This window comes from Borostomias antarcticus, assembly GCF_949987555.1.
Source record: "Borostomias antarcticus genome assembly, chromosome: 20".
NCBI lineage: Eukaryota > Metazoa > Chordata > Actinopteri > Stomiiformes > Stomiidae > Borostomias > Borostomias antarcticus.
Window position 1 is genome coordinate 16,723,946 of NC_140253.1, and position 25,123 is coordinate 16,749,068.

General features: G+C 43.4%; 1 protein-coding gene across 1 annotated transcript in view; it reads left to right on the plus strand.

Annotated features, from left to right (window-relative positions):
* Nucleotides 1–25,123, plus strand: part of LOC311322614 (uncharacterized protein) — a 93,109-nt gene that overhangs the window by 12,236 nt on the left and 55,750 nt on the right. Inside the window, 3 exon segments of the mRNA XM_084454698.1 lie at nt 10,240–10,595; nt 13,745–14,002; nt 14,219–15,794. Coding sequence (XP_084310824.1) covers nt 10,240–10,595; nt 13,745–14,002; nt 14,219–15,794 — 2,190 coding nt within the window.

The window sequence follows — 25,123 nt, forward strand, 5'->3', positions numbered from 1 at the left end:
CCATTGGTGTGTGAATGAGAGGCCATTGTATAACACTTTGGATAAAAGCGTTATATAAGTGCAGTCCATTTACCATTTACCATGTACACAATATTCTACTGATCCTGTAATATGAGTCCTAAAGGGATAGAGGATGTATAATATAGTGCTGGTCCTGTAATATGAGTCCTAAAGGGATAGAGGATGTATAATATAGTGCTGGTCCTGTAATATGAGTCCTAAAGGGATAGAGGATGTATAATATAGTGCTGGTCCTGTAATATGAGTCCTAAAGGGATAGAGGATGTATAATATAGTGCTGGTCCTGTAATATGAGTCCTAAAGGGATAGAGGATGTATAATATAGTGCTGGTCCTGTAATATGAGTCCTAAAGGGATAGAGGATGTATAATATAGTGCTGGTCCTGTAATATGAGTCCTAAAGGGATAGAGGATGTATAATATAGGTCTGGTCCTGTAATATGAGTCCTAAAGGGATAGAGGATGTATAATATAGGTCTGGTCCTGTAATATGAGTGAGCAGAGAGACTGTGCTGGCGGGGCCGTCAGGGTCCGTCTGCAGGAGAGGGAGCTGAGCGCACGGTGAACAGGGGGACTCTGGGGAGGTGGAGGTGGAGAGGCTGGAGTCATAACAGGTGTTGGGCTGGTGGAGGAGGACCCAAGAGCAGACATGATAGGCGTAGGGGGACAAGGGACAAGCCCACATTGGGGCACGTTTATTGGTCAGGCAGGAACGTGGTAGTCAGACAGGCGTGGGGTTCAGGGAGGAACGTGGTTCTCCAGGCATGGTTCAGGCAGGAACGTGGTTTTCCAGGCAAGGTTCAGGCAGGAACGTGGTTCTCCAGGCAAGGTTCAGGCAGTGGCAGGGAGGTCAGACTAGGACAAAGGAAAACAAAAAGGGTGAGGTAGGGTTTGGATGAATGCAGGTTAGGTTAAAGCTAGAGACGTGATGCCCACTAGGTTGGTCTGACTGCTGAGTAGCCCGGCTTCTTAACCTGGCTGAGATGGGTTGATTGGTGACGTCAGGCAGGTGTGGAGTGGGACCACGCCCGGGTCGTGGCTGAGGCTGATTGGTGACGTCAGGCAGGTGTGGAGTGGGACCACGCCCGGGTCGTGGCTGAGATGGGTTGATTGGTGATGTCAGGCAGGTGTGGAGTGGGACCACGCCCGGGTCGTGGCTGAGGCTGATTGGTGACGTCAGGCAGGTGTGGAGTGGGACCACGCCCGGCTCGTGGCTGAGACTGGTGAGAGAGCAGTTCCCGCTGCGCCCTCTGGGACGTACCAGGAGAATCTGAGTCAGGGTCAGAGGGCGTGGTAGCAGGACGAAGGCGGGGCTGGCGAGGCGGGGGCGTGACAACAGGTCGTTTTGAGTGATATTGTAATGCTTTCTGGTTATAATAGAATATCACTACTGGAGCTGTTTAATCCAAAAAGGCGCAATGCTTCCTGCAGATGGGTTGGATGGAGGTGCTGGTTCTGGGAGGAGCAACATTCTGTCTGGTGATATTGTAGGAATGGAGCAGAAGACCACTGCGGTGAAGATTAGGCCTACACAACTTTCCCATGACAGTGCTTTGCAGACATTATAATTCTTTGGTGTTGTGAATTATAAAAGGAAGATAGAAACTTGACTGACTTAATATCTTAACCCACCAGTGAAATGTAATTGACTTCAATCACAAGTCATACAAACATACGTACTCCATCCCCCTGGTCCGTACTGAGAGAGGCAAAAGAGCATTTTCATATGCAGCCCCTTCCTCTTGGAACTCCTTACAGCTGAGTCTTAAGTTGTCCAATTTGATCTCTCTCAAAAGGTTTAAGCGACTATTGCCTGATTTAGTGAGTGTCCCAATGTCATGTTCTTGCACTCTAAGATAACTCTCCCCTGTTCTCATCCCCCATGCACTTTGCACTTTTAGACTTCCGACTTTTATTGTTGTTATTGTTACACATAGTCCTGTATGTTTTATTTGTAATTCTGTCCTGTTGTTTGTAATTTAGTGTTACGAGTGTTGAATGATTGTGAACAGGTCACACTTGTAAATGAGTCTTCTGAACTCAATGTGTTTTTTACCTGTATAAATAAAGGTTAAATAAAATTAAAAAAAAACATCACAAACATCAAGTCATATAATAACACAATAGCCCCTATATGCACAATGCTACAATACAAGGCCTCTGAACACGTGATTCAGTACACAGGTGTGTTTGATCAAACCAAGATGAGGTCATTGTGAGAAGTAGGCTGTGTTTTCTAGAATACATTCATGACATAAAACTGTATTGGTACTGCAGGTTTACATCTGTATTGACCCAGATACAACATGACATAAAATGAAGACATACTTATAAAACGGGGAGGTTCTCAAGTATTAATAATATCATTAGGAGACATTGGCTGCAACCTGGACCTACACACCTCCAGAGTCCTGAAGCGCGGGCAAGAAAGATTGTGTCCGACCCCTCCCAGTACTGGAAATGTAGTGATCGAGCTACAAGACAAAGGGGGAAATTATGAAAGTGAATAATAATAATAAAACGGCACAAATGACATCATTAGCGGTAGACCTACAGCATATTGAATGTAGTTTGAGTGAGAGAGAATAAGCAGGAGAAACCCTCTGACTTCTAACCAATGTAACGCTGCTTAAATACAACACAGCAGCACTCACAACACTTCTGGTAGCTTAGGCTCTCACTCCAGAAACCTTGCAGGGCAGTTTAATGCCAAGGAAGGGTCCATTATTATGGTTGAATTGAGTGCGCTGTGTAGGTTACTGTCTGTCCGTCCGTCTGTGTGTGTGTGTCTGTCCGTCCTCTCTCTCTCCCTCTCTCTCCCCCTCTCTCTCTCTCCCTCTCTCCCCCCCCCCTCTCTCTCTCTTTCTCTCTCTCTCAAAGCTGTTCAGCTCGCTATACATCAAATCTGACTACCAAATCCTAGCCCAACTCTAGCAGCACACTCTCTCTCTCTCTCACACACACACACACACACACACACACACACACCACTAGATGGCCCTTGATAGAGATATTCATAAATCCTTTTAAAATTAGTCTGAACATTGTAGTTGAGAAAAATGAAGTATTTGCCAAAGCCAAGGTTCGCTCAAAAATAGGTTCAGTCAGATTTATTAAGAAAACAATACGATTGCAAACGGACCTCAAAGTAAAACACAGAGTGGTTCTAACAGAAGAAGTAAATCAGCTCGCCAAATCTTCACCTTATATCTGCTCAAACCAACGAGGTAGTACAGGTGACATTTGATTGGCTGAGTCGTCTATACGTCATCGTAAGGTGACGGATATCATACAGTGGGCGGGGGATGAAAACTCACTTTGAATATCACTTTGAATATGGACAAAGAAAACAAAAGGTCTGAGCCAGGGCAGGAAGGACATAAGGTGTGGCCCTTCTGACTTAAACAAAGAGAGGAGGAAGAGCGAGGTAGGAGAGGTGTTTACAATTACAAAAGAGAGAGAGAAAACAAAAGGTTGAGGTGTTTAGGCAGGGGACTGGATGAATAGGTATTGAAAGAAAAGATATGAATCTGAATAGTCTTGAGACTATGTGTTAAATTCCATGACAACATTTTCATGGTTCATATTGATTTACATTTCCACTCCAACAAACACAACAGTTCCAGCTGATAATACTCTGGTGATGTCTCTGTGTCTTTGACAGGATCAAACAGCAGAGACCAGCCTCACCTGGACCCAGCTGTGTGTCCATGAAGAGTGACAGGTCTATGGAGCTTCCTCCCAACTTAAGTGATGGAAAGACCCTCGATGAGAAAAGGTGAATATGGACAACTGTATTGACTTAATAAAGGTGACATGTTAGAGTTATTCAGTAAAATGTAGTAAACATTAAGATTTACATCATAACATGTGTATCATAAAAATGAAGGGTGACAGATCTATGGGGCAAACAGAGCTTCTTGTCTTTGAAATCGAGGGTTTAACATGTTTTTGAAAGATTTTTCAAGGTGCCCACCAACATCCATTGTATGACCTAAACGGTGGTAGAGCAATTATCAGACTTTCTCAAAAGTGCTAGTTTTGTCAACGTTTTGATCTGAACCATTGTATATGATCATAAGTAACCTTAAAACAGGGCTAAACATGCATTTTCCCTTTACTACTCCTTTAATCATGTGTGGGCTGATGTCATCACGTGTAGGCTTGTATGGGGTGAAGTTACTTTCATATGGGCGTCTTTTTCATGGTTCATATTGATTTACATTTCCACTCCAACAAACACAACAGTTCCAGCTGATAATACTAAATAATAGTAAAGGGAAAATACATGTTTAGCCCTGTTTTAAGGTTACTTATGATCATATACAATGGTTCAGATCAAAACGTTGACAAAACTAGCACTTTTGAGAAAGTCTGATAATTGCTCTACCACCGTTTTGGTCATACAATGGATGTGGGTGGGCACCGTGAAAAATCATTCAAAAAACATGTTAATCTCTCAATTTCAAAGACAAGAAACTCACAGAGGTGTTAGTTGGCGTTCTGACATATAATTCGCCATAAAGTAAGATTCTAGTTCATCTGGAAAGGCTTTTTTAAATATCTAGCATAGAACTATTTAGTCGCAGCACATACGTGTGTAAACTTCCACAAACTGGGTAGCCTAGCAACATAAACAATAACAATAGCTACCGTAAATAGTTCCGCTTGCTGAATCCCCTCTGCGGATTGATCTACACATCTACAACGGTCGCTTCAATACAAGTCAATGGATTTCATGAAATGATCAATAAAACCCTACAGGATTCATACTTTGCGGCAAATTTGATGTCAGAACACCAACGGACACCAATTACCCCCTCGGTGAGCTTCTTGTCTTTGAAATCGAGGGTTTAACATGTTTTTGAAAGATTTTTCAAGGTGCCCACCCACATCCATTGTATGACCTAAACGGTGGTAGAGCAATTATCAGACTTTCTCAAAAGTGCTAGTTTTGTCAACGTTTTGATCTGAACCATTGTATATGATCATAAGTAACCTTAAAACAGGGCTAAATATGCATTTTCCCTTTACTACTCCTTTAATCATGTGTGGGCTGATGTCATCACGTGTAGGCTTGTATGGGGTGAAGTTACTTTCATATGGGCGTCTTTTTCATGGTTCATATTGATTTACATTTCCACTCCAACAAACACAACAGTTCCAGCTGATAATACTCTGGTGATGTCTCTGTGTCTTTGACAGGATCAAACGGCAGAGACCAGCCTCACCTGGACCCAGCTGTGTGTCCATGAAGAGTGACAGGTCTATGGAGCTTCCTCCCAACTTAAGTGATGGAAAGACCCTCGATGAGAAAAGGTGAATATGGACAACTGTATTGACTTAATAAAGGTGACATGTTAGAGTTATTCAGTAAAATGTAGTAAACATTAAGATTTACATCATAACATGTGTATCATAAAAATGAAGGGTGACAGATCTATGGAGCAACCAGTCGGAATATAGCAGCTAATAATGTCATAAAATACCAGTAATGTAATACTGTATCTATCTATCTATCTGTCTGTCTGTCTGTCTGTCTGTCTGTCTGTCGGTCTGTCTGTCTGTCGCATGATGTTCAGTAGATGTCTGTCTGTCTGTCTGTCTGTCTGTCTGTCTGTCTGTCTGTCTGTCTGTCTGTCTGTCTGTCTGTCTCAAACTATCTCTGTGACTCCTTGTGTTTCTCTCTCTCTCTCTCTCTCTCTCTCTCTCTCTCTCTCTCTCTCTCTCAAAGCTGTTCAGCTCACTATGAACCAAATCTGACTTCTGAATCCTAGGCCTACCTCTAGCAGCACACACACAAACACTCATACACACACACACACACACCACTAAATGGCCCTAGATAGAGATATTCATAAACCATTTTTACATGAGTCCAAAACCCCACCAACACCCACTAACGTGTGTTTAGTCTTCAGTGGTAAAGGGAACACTCATCATTCAGTCTCATGTCTGCTGACTCTGCAGTAGACACGGGTATTTCTCAGCTCCAGCTCTGATCAGCAGTGATGTAAACACCAACCCCGGGTAGACACGCTGATTTACACCCCTTGTCCTGAGCGGTGATGACCTGCGTTGTTGTTGCATGTGTCCTTGTCCAGATGAGCAGCTTTTGCCTCCTGCTACTTTTAGATTGCAAGTGAACGTTTTGTTCATTTAAAGGAGTAGTAAAGGGAAAATACATGTTAAGCCCTGTTTTAAGGTTACTTATGATCATATACAATGGTTCAGATCAAAACGTTGACAAAACTAGCACTTTTGAGAAAGTCTGATAATTGCTCTACCACCGTTTTGGTCATACAATGGATGTGGGTGGGCACCGTGAAAAATCATTCAAAAAACATGTTAAACTCTCAATTTCAAAGACAAGAAACTCACCGAGGTGTTAGTTGGCGTTCTGACATATAATTCGCCATAAAGTAAGATTCTAGTTCATCTGGAAAGGCTTTTTTAAATATCTAGCATATAACTATTTAGTCGCAGCACATACGTGTGTAAACTTCCGCAAACTGGGTAGCCTAGCAACATAAACAATAACAATAGCTACCGTAAATAGTTCCGCTTGCTGAATCCCCTCTGCGGATTGATCTACACATCTACAACGGTCGCTTCAATACAAGTCAATGGATTTCATGAAATGATCAATAAAACCCTACAGGATTCATACTTTGCGGCAAATTTGATGTCAGAACACCAACGGACACCAATTACCCCCTCGGTGAGCTTCTTGTCTTCGAAATCAAGGGTTTAACATGTTTTTGAAAGATTTTTCAAGGTGCCCACCCACATCCATTGTATGACCTAAACGGTGGTAGAGCAATTATCAGACTTTCTCAAAAGTGCTAGTTTTGTCAACGTTTTGATCTGAACCATTGTATATGATCATAAGTAACCTTAAAACAGGGCTAAACATGCATTTTCCCTTTACTACACCTTTAATCATGTGTGGGCTGATGTCATCATGTGTAGGCTTGTATGGGGTGAAGTTACTTTCATATGGGCGTCTTTTTCATGGTTCATATTGATTTACATTTCCACTCCAACAAACACAGCAGTTCCAGCTGATAATACTCTGGTGATGTCTCTGTGTCTTTGACAGGATCAAACGGCAGAGACCAGCCTCACCTGGACCCAGCTGTGTGTCCATGAAGAGTGACAGGTCTATGGAGCTTCCTCCCAACTTAAGTGATGGAAAGACCCTCGATGAGAAAAGGTGAATATGGACAACTGTATTGACTTAATAAAGGTGACATGTTAGAGTTATTCAGTAAAATGTAGTAAACATTAAGATTTACATCATAACATGTGTATCATAAAAATGAAGGGTGACAGATCTATGGAGCAACCAGCCCTTTTCAGAGTCGGAATATAGCAGCTAATAATGTCATAAAATACCAGTAATGTAATACTGTATCTATCTATCTATCTATCTATCTATCTATCTATCTATCTATCTATCTATCTATCTATCTATCTATCTATCTATCTGTCTGTCTGTCTGTCTGTCTGTCTGTCTGTCGCATGATGTTCAGTAGATGTCGGTCGTTCGGTCGGTCGGTCGCAAACTATCTCTGTGACTCCTTGTGTTTCTCTCTCTCTCTCTCTCTCTCTCTCTCTCTCTCTCTCAAAGCTGTTCAGCTCACTATGAACCAAATCTGACTTCTGAATCCTAGGCCTACCTCTAGCAGCACACACACACACTCATACACACACACACACACACACACACACCACTAGATGGCCCTAGATAGAGATATTTAAAACCATTTTTACATGAGTCCAAAACCCCACCAACACCCACTAACGTGTGTTCAGTCTTCAGTGGTGAAGGGAACACTCATCATTCAGTCTCATGTCTGCTGACTCTGCAGTAGACACGGGTATTTCTCAGCTCCAGCTCTGATCAGCAGTGATGTAAACACCAACCCCGGGTAGACACGCTGATTTACACCCCTTGTCCTGAGCGGTGATGACCTGCGTGGTTGTTGCATGTGTCCTTGTCCAGATGAGCAGCTTTTGCCTCCTGCTACTTTTAGATTGCAAGTGAACGTTTTGTTCATTTAAAGGAGTAGTAAAGGGAAAATACATGTTTAGCCCTGTTTTAAGGTTACTTATGATCATATAGAATGGTTCAGATCAAAACGTTGACAAAACTAGCACTTTTGAGAAAGTCTGATAATTGCTCTACCACCGTTTTGGTCATACAATGGATGTGGGTGGGCACCGTGAAAAATCATTCATAAAACATGTTAAACTCTTAATTTCAAAGACAAGAAACTCACCGAGGTGTTAGTTGGCGTTCTGACATATAATTCGCCATAAGTTCATCTGGAAAGGCTTTTTTAAATATCTAGCATAGAACTATTTAGTCGCAGCACATACGTGTGTAAACTTCCGCAAACTGGATAGCCTAGCAACATAAACAATTACAATAGCTACCGTAAGTAGTTCCGCTTGCTGAATCCCCTCTGCGGATTGATCTACACATCTACAACGGTTGCTTCAATACAAGTCAATGGATTTCATGAAATGATCAATAAAACCCTACAGGATTCATACTTTGCGGCAAATTTAATGTCAGAACACCAACAGACACCAATTACCCCCTCGGTGAGCTTCTTGTCTTTGAAATCGAGTTTAACATGTTTTTGAAAGATTTTTCAAGGTAAGTAAGTAAGTAAGTTTTATTTATATAGCGCCTTTCACAGCACGAATGCACAAAGCGCTTTACAATACAAATAACACATAAAAAGGGAAGAAAGAGCGACATACAAAATGCAATACATACTAAAATACAAGGCAATTACGACATACAAAATACATTACAAGGCAGTTATAAAATACAGTACAAGGCAGTTACAGTTACCAGGGGAGGGGAGGGGGGAGGGAATTACCATACAGGCAGCCAGCCTCGACAAGCAGCCATACAATCGGCGAGGCCAATAACCTGACAGCACTGTACTGTAATGAGAGAGGGGGGGGGCGGGGGTGCCCACCCACATCCATTGTATGACCTAAACGGTGGTAGAGCAATTATTAGACTTTCTCAAAAGTGCTAGTTTTGTCAACGTTTTGATCTGAACCATTGTATATGATCATAAGTAACCTTAAAACAGGGCTAAACATGCATTTTCCCTTTACTACTCCTTTAATCATGTGTGGGCTGATGTCATCATGTGTAGGCTTGTATGGGGTGAAGTTACTTTCATATGGGCGTCTTTTTCATGGTTCATATTGATTTACATTTCCACTCCAACAAACACAACAGTTCCAGCTGATAATACTCTGGTGATGTCTCTGTGTCTTTGACAGGATCAAACAGCAGAGACCAGCCTCACCTGGACCCAGCTGTGTGTCCATGAAGAGTGACAGGTCTATGGATCCACCTCTCAACTTCAGTGATGGAAAGACCCTCGATGAGAAAAGGTAAATATGAACCACTGATGTTATTTAATATAGGTGACATGTTAGTTATTCACTAAAATGAAGTTAACAGGAAGATTTACATCGTAACATGTTCATCATAAAAAGATCTATCAATCTACTTTTCAGAGTACTAGAGTATACAGTAGCAGCTAATAATGTCATAAACTACCAATGATGTAATACTGTAGCTACCAATATTGTAATAATTGTAGCTTTTTTATCATACTAAAAACTATCAACTGTTACTTCAGTAACACTCTTACCGGTTAATCTAATCTACAGTATCTATCTTATCTATACTGTATCTATCTATCTATCTATCTAATCTACTGTATCTATCTATCCTTCTCCCTCTCTTTCTTCTCTCTGTATGTCTCAAACTATCTCTGTGACTCCTTGTGTTTCTCTCTCTCTCTCTCTCATGTCTCTCTCTCTCTCTCATGTCTCTCTCTATCTCTCTCTATCTCATGTCTCTCTCTCATGTCTGTCTCTCGTCTCTCTCTCAAAGCTGTTCAGCTGACTATATACCAAATCTGTCTCATAAATCCTAGCCCTAACTCTAGCAGCACTCACACACTCTCTCTCACTCTCTCTCTCTCTCTCTCTCTCTCACTCTCTCTCACTCTCTCTCACTCTCTCTCACACACACACACACCACTAGTTGGTCCTTGATAGAGACAGTCTTAAATCTTTTTTACATTATCCCAAAAACCCGCCAACACCCTCTTACCCTGGTGTTCCTACTGTATGAAACATCTCTTAACACACATGGTTCCTCTGTCCCTGCAGTGAGGGGAGCAGGGCTGCCCTGACTGAGGATCAGTCCAGGTGTGCTGTGTGTGAGCAGATGCTGAGGGACCCAGTCCTCACCTCCTGTGGACACAGGTTCTGCAGAGCCTGCATCACTTCCTACTGGCAGCAGCCTGGTCCATCAGCAGACCACACCTGCCCCCAGTGTAGAGAGAGACCCAGAACACCACCTGGTCCATCAGCAGACCACGCCTGCCCCCAGTGTAGAGAGAGACCCAGAACACCACCTGGTCCATCAGCAGACCACGCCTGCCCCCAGTGTACAGAGAGACCCAGAACACCACCTGTACTGCAGCCACCCAGAGAGCAGTACGTTCAGAGAGGTGATGAAACAAGTAAGAGATTCACTTGGTAATCTGCTCTCTAACATGATTTAAGTCCTCTCACCATCTGTAGAGCTTTGCCATGCATTCATCAAAAAGGTCCAAGGCATTCTTCTTGATTAAAAAGCTTTAATTATCGGCTAGTTCAGGGGTGGCCAACCAGTCAGAGACTAAGAGCCACAAAAATGACTGTGGTACCACCCAGAGCCACACCATATATACCAGCGTTTCTCAACCTTTTTTCAGTCACCGCACCCTTCATAAGTACTTAAAATCCCAAGGCACCCCAGTCTAAAATAAGAAGAAAAACATTATTGTCCATTAAATATACATTTAAAGTTAATTTATTTAAAATTAATACATACAACAAGATATTTTCTGACATAATATATTTTGGACTGGGCTGGGTTAGGCTGGACTGGGCTGGGTTAGGCTGGACTGGGCTGGGCTGGGCTGGACTGGGCTGGGTTAGGCTGGACTGGACTGGGTTAGGCTGGACTGGACTGGGCTGGGTTAGGCTGGGCTGGACTGGGTTAGGCTGGACTGGACTGGACTGGGTTAGGCTGAACTGGGTTAGGCTCGGCTGGACTGGACTGGGTTAGGCTGGACTGGGCTGGGTTAGGCTGGGCTGGACTGGACTGGGCTGGGTTAGGCTGGACTGGACTGGGTTAGGCTGGACTGGACTGGACTGGACTGGGCTGGGCTCGAGATTTGAGGCTTTGAAATGTCCCAATGATGTCTGGCATATCAGACTGAATGGCTTACCATTACGTTCTATGAAGAAAAAATTACTCTCCCCACTCGGGTAAAAAATGTCCTGTGTTCGTCTTCATATTTTCTTTTTGCTGCGCATTTCTTTCCAGACATTCTTTGGTTGTGTACAGTAGCCTAGGCTACGTTAGCTTTTGTCGTAAAAGAGAATGACCCACGCAAAGCAAATTATTTTGTTTACAATAGGTGCGTTTACATGACAAATATTTTTCAATCTGGTTGATTTCAAGCTGATTTCAGCTTGAGCGTATACATGGGATACAAAGTAAACTGGTTGGATGTTTACATGCGACAACGAAACAAATGTTTGGAACGCGCACGCAGCCGTGAGTGATTGCGTTACGATGGTTACAAACAGCTGATTACGGAACGGTCGAGCGTGCCTTGATTAGTCAAGTCTTGAGCATGCGCAGAATGAACGCAGAACGCAGCATCAATCCGTTTCAAGGTAGTATACATGACGGACCAAACGGTTTCCAAAAGGTTTAAACTACCTCCTTGAAAGCGATTGGAATTTCAATCGGGTTGGGGCATTTCAGTCGGATTGAGGTGTTTATATGACATATTTTCAATCGGTTTGGTCTTCCAAACCTATTTGAAACCGATTCAAACCGTCCATGTAAACGCACCGAATAATTTTGTTACCAAGGTGATTTGCTACCTATATGATTGGTTTGAAGTGGTTCTCACGCGACTTCCTCACTAGCGAAACGAATCATGATTTTATGACAAATCTGCAATAAACTAAAATGGGCGGGAAGAAATGCACAGCGAAACTAGAGAGAGAGAAACGTTCTTATGGAATGAATGAATTTGTTTTTTAATGAAAGGATGGAAGAGCCGCAAGCCAACCTTTTTGAGGGGATGGATGGAGGAGCCGCACATTGACGGGCAAAGAGCCGCATGCGGCTCGCGAGCCGCGGGTTGGCCACCCCTGGGCTAGTTCATCTTAGAACAGAATAAAATAAAACAGCCAACATGTTTTGGCCATGCGGCCTTCATCAGGGCGAGTTACAAACTAGAGCAAAAGTCAGTAGAAGGTCTTAATAGGCTAAGCAGGCTGCACCCATGGGTGCGGCCAGTGATCACAATTCTAGATAGCTGTGTAGCTGGGAACTGGATAAATCATGCTGCCCACAGGAGGACATCCTTGTCACATTTACATTACTGACATTTGTTCAACACACAAGAGACTCAATACCTAGGCTTGAGAAAAGGACAACAGGAAAATACACAAAATCAACATCACTTGTCCTAGGTTACAGTCACATAATGAGACACCAAGAAAATAAGAAAATACATATATAATTATCATAATCAATAACCCTTGTAAGCAGAAGAGAGGACTACCAAATTCCTGAAGGTAGACTATAGAAAAGAAATCATATCAGAAATCAAGCCTGTAGTCATATTTGTAGTCATTGGCGATTTTATAGGGGGGGCAGGGGGGGCAAGTGCCCCCCCTGATTGGACAGCCCAACTCTGCTCAGATTCTTAAAAAAAACAAAACAAAACAAAAAAAACCTTCTTTTTTTTTTTTTTTTTACTAATTAACACAATTATTAAATACATAATTGTGGTTTGTACCAGTTTGTGTTAGATCATCATTGATTTTAAAAGTGTATTTATTACTTAAACTAGGCTACCTTTAAAAATATATATATATTCATAATCCACTAATGGCACAACTCGTCCGTCGAAAAAAATGAGATCTGACTGTACTGCTCAGTGCTCAACAAGCTACAACTAGCCAACCTGCTCATAATGGCAAAAAGAGCTATAAAAACAATTTACCACTTCTTCATAAAATAAAATAAAATCTGGCAATGCTAATGAAGAAGCTACCACTCGAAATGACAGCGCAGCAGGTGCAATCAAATGCAGAAGTGCTCCAGAGGCTATCGGAGCTAGCACACTAGCACTAGCACTAGCAACATCACCAGCACTAGCACTAGCACTAGCACTAGCAACATCACCAGCACTAGCACTAGCACTAGCACTAGCACTAGCACTAGCACTAGCACTAGCAACATCACCATCGGCGAGGAAGCTAGCACCAGCAGACAGTTGCAGTTTGATGTTGTGATGTTGGGTATGGCCTAGTGCTCGGCCATAAAGTCATATTGACATGCTCGTGGTGTCTAGATGAAGTTTGATGCGTTGTACATATTGAATTGTCATACGGATTTCTCATTAGCATACTGTTCACAACTGGCATTCTTTGTAAATAGATGGGACGAGACGGCAGAACAGTTTTGTTTTTTTTCTCACGTCAAAATGTTGCCCCCCCTACTCTCAGAGGGTAAAATCGCCTATGTTTGTAGTCATATTTGCTGTGAATGTTTGTATTCCTGTCAATCTAATTTCTTGTACTTCCTGTCTCTCCTTAGTTGTTAGAGGTCTCCAAAGAGCCGTAGAGGATCATAAAGCCACTTTGAAGAGGAGGTTTGAATATGTGATTGAAGGAATCATAAAAACAGGGAATGCAACCCTCCTCAACAGCATCTACACTGAGCTCTACATCACAGAGGGACAGAGTCAAGGGGTTAATAATGAACATGAGGTTTGGCAACTTGAGAGAGCATCCAGGAAACAAATCACCAGTGACACACCCATCAACTACAATGACATCTTCAAACCCCTGTCTGGTCAAGAGAGACCCATCACACCCCTGCCTGGTCAAGAGAGACACATCACACCCCTGCCTGGTCAAGAGAGACTCATCACACCCCCATCTGGTCAAGAGAGACCCATCACACCCCTGTCTGGTCAAGAGAGACCCATCACACCCCTGCCTGGTCAAGAGAGACCCATCAAACCCCTGCCTGGTCAAGAGAGACCCATCACACCCCTGCCTGGTCAAGAGAGACCCATCAGAACTGTGCTGACTGTGGGCGTCCCTGGTATAGGAAAAACCGTCTGTGTGCAGAAGTCAATCTTAGACTGGGCTGAAGGAAAGGCAAATCAAGATGTGGAAGTCATGTTTGTGCTTCCTTTCCGGGAGCTGAATTTGATTAGACATGTCCGGTACAGTTTACTCCAACTGCTGAATGTTTTCCACCCAGAACTACACATGGAAGATGCAGAGCAACTTGCTGTCTCTAAAGCCACGTTCATCTTTGATGGTCTGGATGAGAGCCGACTGCCCCTAGACTTCAGAAAGAACCAGACCTGCTGTCATGTCACAGAGTCAACCTCAGTGGATGTGCTGCTGACCAACCTCATCCAGGGGAATCTGCTCCCCTCTGCTCTCCTCTGGATAACCTCCCGACCTGCAGCAGCCAATCAGATCCCTTCTGAGTGTGTTGACCGGGTGACAGAGGTACGAGGGTTCAATGACGCACAGAAGGAGGAGTACTTCATGAAGAGAATCAGTGATGAGAACCTGGCCAGAAGAATCATCTCACACATCAAGACATCAAGGAGCCTCTACATCATGTGCCACATACCAGTCTTCTCTTGGATTTCTTCCACAGTCCTTGAGCACATGCTGAGTACAGAGACGCAGGGAGAGATGCCCAAGACCTTGACTGAGATGTACACACACTTCCTGCTCATTCAGACGAAGCTGAAGAACCAGAAGTATCAAGGGGAAATCAAGACCGACCAGGAGGAGCTCTTGAGGGCCGACAGGGAAGTTCTCCTGAAGCTTGCAAAGCTGGCGTTTGACCATCTGGAGAAGGGCAACCTCATGTTCTATGAAGAAGACCTGAAAGAGTGTGGCCTCGATGTCCAAGAGGCAGCAGTGTTCTCAGGGGTTTGCACAGCAATCTTCAAAGAAGAGTCAGTGCTTTTTCAGAGGGCAGTCTACTGCTTTGTGCATCTGAGCATTCAGGAGTTTTTCTCAGCTGTCTACATTTACCATTGTTACGCAACCAAGAACATGGAGGCACTGGAGCCCTTCCTTGATGCTGATCCGTGGAGGAGTGAGGAGCCTCCGGATGAACTGTCTCTGAATGAGCTGCTGAGGGGGGCGGTACACAAAGCTTTGCAGAGTGAGAATGGACACCTGGACCTTTTTGTCCGCTTCCTCCACGGCCTCTCTCTGGAGTCCAATCAGAGACTCTTACGAGGCCTGCTGCCTCAGATTGAGAGGAGTCCAAAGAGCATCCAGGAAACAAGCAGATTCCTCAAGGAGATGGGGGAGGAGGAGGAGGAGGAGGAGGAGGAGGAATTGCAGAACATCTCCCCAGAGAGGTGCATCAATCTCTTCCAATGCTTGATGGAGATGAATGACCATTCAGTTCAGCAGGACATCCAAGCTTACATGCAGAAGAAGACATCAACCCAATCCCTGACTCCAATACAGTGCTCAGCACTGGCCTACATGCTGCAGATGTCAGAGGAGGTTCTGGATGAGTTTGACCTGAACAAATACAACACATCACAGGAGGGGCGGAGGAGACTGATCCCAGCTGTGCAGGTCTGCAGAAAGGCTATGTAAGTATTCATCTTTCTATACAATTTGATCAATCTATTTAACCTTGTCTGTCCCATTGACCCAGAGGTATCTTCTGAAAGGGAGCCCTCCAAACAAAACATGATATAAAACTATAAACACAAAAATACAATTATAGATACAAAATACAATAATACAAAACATCTAATACAAATGAATATAAAATACAGTATACAGAATGCACACTCTAACCAGAAATGTGGTACTATTCCCTGTTACTAAAACCCCTTACCCCTTACTAAAACAGTTCAATGTGTTACTAAAACCCCTTACCCCTTACTAAAACAGTTCCCTGTGTTACTAAAACCTCTTACCCCTTACTAAAACAGTTCCATGTGTTACTAAAACCCCTTACCCCTTACTAAAACAGTTCCCTGTGTTACTAAAACCCCTTACCCCTTACTAAAACAGTTCCCTGTGTTACTAAAACCCCTTACCCCTTACTAAAACAGTTCCCTGTGTTACTAAACCCTCTTACCCCTTACTAAAACAGTTCCCTGTGTTACTAAAACCCCTTACCCCTTACTAAAACAGTTCTGTGTTACTTAAACCCCTTACCCCTTACTAAAACAGTTCCCTGTGTTACTAAAACCCCTCACTAAAACAGTTCCCTGTGTTACTAAAACCTCTTACCCCTTACTAAAACAGTTCCGTGTGTTACTAAAACCCCTTACCCCTTACTAAAACCGTTCCCTGTGTTACTAAACCCCCTTACCCCTTACTAAAACAGTTCCCTGTGTTACTAAACCCCCTTACCCCTTACTAAAACAGTTCCCTGTGTTACTAAACCCCTTACCCCTTACTAAAACAGTTCCCTGTGTTACTAAAACCCCTTACCCCTTACTAAAACAGTTCTGTGTTACTAAAACCCCTTACCCCTTACTAAAACAGTTTCCTGTGTTACTAAAACCCCTTACCCCTTACTAAAACAGTTCCCTGTGTTACTAAAACCTCTTACCCCTTACTAAAACAGTTCCCTGTGTTACTAAAACCCCTTACCCCTTATTAAAACCGTTCCCTGTGTTACTAAACCCCCTTACCCCTTACTAAAACAGTTCCCTGTGTTACTAAACCCCCTTACCCCTTACTAAAACAGTTCCCTGTGTTACTAAACCCCTTACCCCTTACTAAAACAGTTCCCTGTGTTACTAAAACCCCTTACCCCTTACTAAAACCGTTCCCTGTGTTACTAAACCCCCTTACCCCTTACTAAAACAGTTCCCTGTGTTACTAAACCCCCTTACCCCTTACTAAAACAGTTCCCTGTGTTACTAAACCCCTTACCCCTTACTAAAACAGTTCCCTGTGTTACTAAAACCTCTTACCCCTTACTAAAACAGTTCCCTGTGTTACTAAAACCCCTTACCCCTTACTAAAACAGTTCCCTGTGTTACTAAAACCTCTTAACCCATACTAAACCGTTCCCTGTGTTACTAAAACCCCTTACCCCTTACTAAAACAGTTCCCTGTGTTACTAAAACCCCTTACCCCTTACTAAAACAGTTCCCTGTGTTACTAAAACCCCTTACCCCTTACTAAAACAGTTCCCTGTGTTACTAAAACCCCTTACCCATTACTAAAACAGTTCCCTGTGTTACTAAACCCCTAACCCCTTACTAAAACAGTTCCCTGTGTTACTAAAACCCCTTACCCCTTACTAAAACAGTTCCCTGTGTTACTAAAACCCCTTACCCCTTACTAAAACAGTTCCCTGTGTTACTAAAACCCCTTACCCCTTACTAAAACAGTTCCCTGTGTTACTAAAACCTCTTACCCCTTACTAAAACAGTTCCCTGTGTTTCTAAAACCCCTTACCCCTTACTAAAACAGTTCCCTGTGTTACTAAACCTCTTACCCCTTACTAAAACAGTTCCATGTGTTACTAAAACCCCTTACCCCTTACTAAAACAGTTCCCTGTGTTACTAAAACCCCTTACCCCTTACTAAAACAGTTCCCTGTGTTACTAAAACCCCTTACCCCTTACTAAAACAGTTCCCTGTGTTGCTAAACCCCTTACCCCTTACTAAAACAGTTCCCTGTGTTACTAAACCCCTTACCCCTTACTAAAACAGTTCCCTGTGTTACTAAAACCCCTTACCCCTTACTAAAACAGTTCCCTGTGTTACTAAAACCTCTTACCCCTTACTAAAACAGTTCCCTGTGTTACTAAAACCCCTAACCCCTTACTAAAACAGTTCCCTGTGTTACTAAACCTCTTACCCCTTACTAAAACAGTTCCCTGTGTTACTAAAACCCCTTACCCCTTACTAAAACAGTTCCCTGTGTTACTAAAACCCCTTACCCATTACTAAAACAGTTCCCTGTGTTACTAAACCCCTAACCCCTTACTAAAACAGTTCCCTGTGTTACTAAAACCCCTTACCCCTTACTAAAACAGTTCCCTGTGTTACTAAAACCCCTTACCCCTTACTAAAACAGTTCCCTGTGTTACTAAAACCTCTTACCCCTTACTAAAACAGTTCCCTGTGTTTCTAAAACCCCTTACCCCTTACTAAAACAGTTCCCTGTGTTACTTAACCTCTTACCCCTTACTAAAACAGTTCCCTGTGTTACTAAACCCCTTACCCATTACTAAAACAGTTCCCTGTGTTACTAAAACCTCTTACCCCTTACTAAAACAGTTCCCTGTGTTACTAAAACCCCTTACCCCTTACTAAAACAGTTCCCTGTGTTACTAAAACTTCTTACCCATTACTAAAACAGTTCCCTGTGTTACTTAAACCCCTTACCCCTTACTAAAACAGTTCCCTGTGTTACTAAAACCCCTTACCCATTACTAAAACAGTTCCCTGTGTTACTAAACCCCTTACCCCTTACTAAAACAGTTCCCTGTGTTACTAAAACCCCTTACCCCTTACTAAAACAGTTCCGTGTTACTAAAACCCCTTACCCATTACTAAAACAGTTTCCTGTGTTACTAAAACCCCTTACCCCTTACTAAAACAGTTCCCTGTGTTACTAAAACCTCTTACACCTTACTAAAACAGTTCCCTGTGTTACTAAAACCCCTTACCCCTTACTAAAACAGTTCCCTGTGTTACTAAAACCTCTTACTTCTTACTAAAACAGTTCCCTGTGTTACTGAACCCCATTTAAATGATCTCATCTTCACTTCTTTGTCCCTCATCCATCTACAATATTTACTACAATTCTGAATTTATGACTGAATGAGCCACAATTAAGTTACAAACACAATTTACTATACATATAAAGAGTACTTGCCTATTCTCTACAGCATGATATTTTAGGCAGAATACTTTTCTCGCCGTCAGCTAGAAATATTTGTCTGCTTCACACAACTCCTTAACTCTTGCTATCATATAGGAATGCTGTCATAAAGGAATGCTGTCATATAGGAATGCTATCATATAGGAATGCTGTCATATAGGAATGCTGTCATATAGGAATGCTATCCTATATATAAACTTTATTACAGGCTCGTAGCCCACATAGTAAAGACAGTACATTATATATAAATATATAAAAATCAATTAGACACACACTTCTACAATTAGAAGCACATAACAGGCTGGAAGGCTAAAAGAGGCACTCATGCCAGTGTTCCCGGATGGTAGACAAGTACCTGACAGAGCTACGGCCAGGATCTGTCATCAGTTCAATGATGTCATTCCGAGAGCGGTCAAGTCTGCGCTTAAATTTGAAGGTCAGGTTCCTCAACAGGGCCATGAAGGTGGTAAGTCCAAGGTTACAAAAAAGCTCACTGGCTCTGGTACTCCTGGGTTTCTTCAGCAGAATCCTAAGGCAGTCATTGTAAGCTACCTGCAGCTTGCGCAAGCTCTCCTTCTTATAGTTCACCCAGAGGGGAGCTGTATAGAGAGGGGTGCAGTAAGCTCTAAACAGGTTCACTTTAACATCAACAGTACAGTAGTGACATTTTGTGACCAGCATATTAGCTTGGATATAGAGCATTCTCCTCTGTCTGTACATATCAGCGTCATCCTCCATTCTGTCAGTGATAATGTGTCCCAGGTATTTTGTACTATTGGACACACACAGGATTTGCCCTGAGAGATGAAACACAGGAAACTCAAGGTCCAGGTCTTCCTTAGTCCTACATATCAGTACCATACTCTTTTTGGCATTATACTTAACATCAAAATCAACCCCATAGACTGAGCAGATATTAAGCACTGTTGAAACCCAGCGCTACTGGGGGATAGAATGGCCAGGTCATCCGCATACATAAAATGGTTGATCAGGGTCTCACCTATCATGCATCCTGTCCTGCACCCCCCCAGCTGCTTAGACAGGTCGTCCATATAGAGATTGAAGAGGGCTGGGGATAAAAGCCCCCCCTGCCGGACCCCATTACCAACACTGAAGGGGGTGGATAATATGCTCCCCCATTTTACCTGCATCCGCTGGTTAGCATACCAGTAAGCTAGGATGCGTACTAGTATACTAGGCACACCCCTAAGCTTAAGCTTGTTAAAAAGCTTGTAGTGGTGGACGCGGTCAAAGGCTTTCGATGCATCAATGAAACCAATAAGCATAGTAGAGCCCTGCCTTCTATATGTCTCTACTGCTTCCTTTAGAGCATTAATACATAGGTCAGCACTGTGCCTGGGCTTAAAGCCCAATTGATTATCCGTGGTGGTTATATACACACTTAACCTGTCAAGTAGCAGTTTTTCAAGCACTTTGGACAGAATGCTGGCTAGTGCTATGGTCTGTAGTTATCAATACTACCTACTTTACCAGCTTTGTCTTTAATTACTGGAACAAGCATAACTGACAACATGGAGTCTGGCAATGTGCCATGAGTCATCAGCCCTGTGAAGCAGATAGACAGCAGCACTGCCAACCTGGGCCCAGCTAACTTTAAGTGCTCTGCTGTAATGTTGTCCAGGCCACTGGCTTTGTTGTCTGTAAGTTGTCCTATGGCATTAAAAACCTCATTGGTGTCAAAATAGATAGTTTCATCTTCTATTTTGCCTACATGATAAGGCTCACTTTTATTACAGTTGAATAAAGCTGCATAGTGCTGCCTCCACAGGTCAGCTATGTCCACTGCATCTGTTACACCCTCTATATTACATGGGAGCGCTGCTCTAGCCCTGTTGATAGTTTTTACCTCTTTCCAGAAGTCAGTGATGTTACAACTAAGCAGGTTGTCAGCCATGGAGTGAGCACTCAGGGCCTGCTCTTGTTTGATTATAAAACGCAGTGCATATTTGTATTTAGCATTAGTTTTCTTTTTATGCTCAAGGTCAGGTCCCTGCCTGGGCCTACCAGCCATTACCCAGGCCCTATGGGCCTCGTTGGCCTCAGCATGATGGCTAGCTACACATTTATTCCACCCTGGCTTAATGTTCTTGGTCTTCCTAGGATGAGTGGATAAAGACCTGCTAGCCTCATGTAGAGCTTTCACTATATCATTGTACATACCACATAAACGCTCACAGTGGGAAGAGTCCTCCCAGTTTACATTAGTACAACAGATAGCATTCATAGGCAGATTCAATTTGCTCAGTAGGTCATCAGATCTGCAACAGTATTTGAGGACATCCTCATTAGATAGTTTACCCCACGCTATCTTAGCCTCACCATCATCCTCATTCTTAACCAACTTTAATGTCAACATTTAAAACCATGGCAATAGGGATGTGGTCAGGGTGGCCAACCCATAACAGATCTCCATACTTTCTAATGAGGCATGAGCATCAACAGTGGATACAATGTGATCTAGCCAGGAAGTAGTATTCCATGCTTCACTGACATAGCTAAAACTTGAGTCAGGCAAGAGAACTTTCCTTGATATTACTAGGTTAGTGTCATTTGTGAACCTTAGCATGTGTTTAGCAAATAGAGAATTACTATCTGCCAGGTCTGCATTATAATCACCCAAAACATAGATGCATGACAAATTGTTATCCTCAATGAAGGATTGTACAAATGCAAGCCTACTCACAAATTCATCCACATGATCATAGGATTCATATGGAGTATAAATATTTAGAATAATACAATTTCCATTGCAATTAAACTCAAGCCCGATGGCCCAGTCCACATTTAAACGTACAACTTTAACCATGGGGTCATACTTAATGTTCCATAAAATCGCCACTCCTCCAGCTATCCTACCTCGGACGATTCTCGTACTGAGATCCGTTGTGGATTCACCCGCTCCATGGAAATCTGGGTGCAGGGTGTTTAGTTTATCCAAATCCAGCTCTCCTGTATACATAAGACGTCACAGTCATCCAGCAGCGTATCCACAACCAGCCGCCTAGCTTTGTCGGGAGCTGTGTGACAGACCCGGAGGCCACGAGAGTTGTAGGACACAACCCGCATGATGGGGCTGTGGCACTCCCGTCAGGGCTGCTGGTGGTCGCCTCGGTCTCCTCCATTGTCGCGTCAGAGGGCGCTGCAGACACCCCCGCACCAGGGACCAACAGCCCCTCGCTCCGTGGGCAAGGGATCTCCCCTGGGGTTCTCTCAGGTAGATCCCCCCCCCCCTGCTGCTCCACTGGGCCGGCGGGGCTCGAAGTACTGCCTGATGACTGACCCAACTGGCCAAAATTGAGGGTCGTACATCTCCTTCCAGTCCTTCCATCCAGCAGTAACACAGAAGGAGCTGAATCTGCTGTATGGCGTCGCGTTTTTCGTATACTTCACCTCGCGGTCCATCTTCCCTTGCAGGAAGACACGAAGAGCGTCAGCATCTAAGTTCACTTAAAATTTCGTAGCGAACACCCTGACCATCTTCGTTTTAACCGTAGACAGTTCCTCATTGGTTATCTCCGCCGTCCCAGTAATGCTGGACCTTTTCCGCACATACCTGGCTGTAGATTTCGCTGCGTGAGGATTTGCAGCATAACGGTGAGCAGAGTTCACTGGGAATGCCTTTAGTTTGCTACCGTCCCTCACCACTTTACTCCAGCTAGGGGGATCCGACTTCCTGGGGGCAGTTTCACTCCTCTGGGCTGGAGACACGCTCGGGGACTCCCCAGACGTTGACCACCCCTGACCCTGGAGTGGGGTTTTCCGGGCAGAGCGGGGAGGTCCCCGTGGTTTCACCACCGGCTCCTCCACCGTAGCCAAGCCCGGTTCAGACTCGTTGACCAGATCTGGACCCTCCACAGCAGGCTGCAGAGTAGTAGGCGCAGGCAGGTGGGCCACCATGGAGGAAACATCACCTCCTTCACCAGTAACTTTACGGTTCTCCACCTTTACCGGTTCTCCACTGTACTCCACCGCCAACAGTCGCTGGTTAAGGTAGCCAGATACCTCCAGCAGGTTTTCACATGCAGTCGCCTGCGAGGTGAGGGAAGTCTTCAGGAGTTCAATGTCTGCATTAATCTGCTGCATGCTTCCAAGTAACGCAGAGACATCAACATGTTTGAATGAAACGGGAGGCAATTCATCTAAAAAATGGGACACAAATCTTGGTCCAAGTTCCCCTTTCACCTTGAAAACAGCCAACCACATTTTGACGTAGATTTCGTCTTTCTTCTCTCCCCTGTGAGAAGACCAGCGTTGGCTATCTGGGAACAGCTCCGCCATAACATCCTTGGAGGCTTCAATCCGTTGGGAACTGAAACTGGTCTTAACTATCTTAACGATATTGTCTTGGTCAAGCGTTCTCGACTTTATCAGGAGAAAGACAGTTCATCTTCAACTATTGTATCTCCATCCAACCTGTGGTAAATCACAGGTTTAATGCGGGCAAACGCTCCCACATCACACCGACGCTGCATGGCAGCGACCATCTTGGCGGCGGCCATCTTAGTTCTCTTCTCTATATAGTAATGCTGTCATATAGGAATGCTATCATATAGGAATGCTATCATATAGGAATGCTATCATATAGGAATGCTGTCATATAGGAATGCTGTCATATAGGAATGCTATCATATAGGAATGCTATCATATAGGAATGCTATCATAAATTAATACTATCATATACAGATGTGAGAACATAAGAATGTAACTTGACCCGCGGTATTCTAAGAGGTGCTTTACGGCATTCCGCACCACCGCTCGCCTGCCCATAGAGGGCGCAGTAATACCACTCATTGACCCATTGCTGTAGCTCATCTTGCACATTAGATGAGCCTACCTTGTTCTCAAACTCCTTGTTCTCTAGCTGTCTGGTTGTAATTTAATTATTATGAACAAAGCCTATCTATTTATAGTTTCTATCTCTGTAACTGTCGCCGGGTCTATATCTGTTAACTGTTGGGACAAGTAGAAGTTTAATACAGTAGGCTAACTTAGTGTTCTGTAGGAATGCTATCATATAGGAATGCTATCATATAGGAATGCTATCATAAATTTATACTATCATATAGGAATGCTATCATATAGGAATGCTATCATATAGGAATGCTATCATATAGGAATGCTGTCATATAGGAATGCTATCATATAGGAATACTATCATATAGGAATGCTGTCATATAGGAATGCTGTCATATAGGAATGCTGTCATATAGGAATGCTATCATATAGGAATGCTATCATAAATTAATACTATCATATAGGAATGCTATCATATAGGAATGCTATCATATAGGAATGCTATCATATAGGAATGCTATCATAAATTAATACTATCATATAGGAATGCTATCATATAGGAATGCTATCATATAGGAATGCTGTCATATAGGAATGCTATCATATAGGAATGCTATCATATAGGAATGCTATCATATAGGAATGCTGTCATATAGGAATGCTGTCATATAGGAATGCTGTCATATAGGAATGCTATCATATAGGAATGATATCATATAGGAATGCTATCATATAGGAATGCTATCATATAGGAATGCTATCATATAGGAATGCTATCGGTCAGTGTGTCATTAAAGCCGTCCACCAGGAGAGCTGGAAAACACGTCTAGCCCGCTGACAACAGATTAAAGTTAAAGTCCCACTGATTGTCACACTCCTGAGTGTGTGAAATTTGTCCTCCGCATTTGACCCATCTCCCGGGAGAGCAGTGAGCAGCAGCGGTGCCGCACTTGGGAATCATTTGGTGATCTAACCCCCCAATTCCAACCCTTGATGCTGAGTGCCAAGCAGGGAGGAAATGGGTCCCATTTTTAGTCTTTGGTATGACCCGGCCGGGGATTGAACCCACAACCTCTCAGTCTCTGGGAGGACACTCTACCACTAGGCCACAGAGCTGGTTTGATTGAGGCCCTGGGTCCTTTTATGTTCACTGAATGCCTCGCCCCGCTCTGTCAGGCCCACAGTTATTTACCTTTAGTCAGAGGAGGGAGGAAAGAACAAATATACAACGGTAAGTTCTGGTTC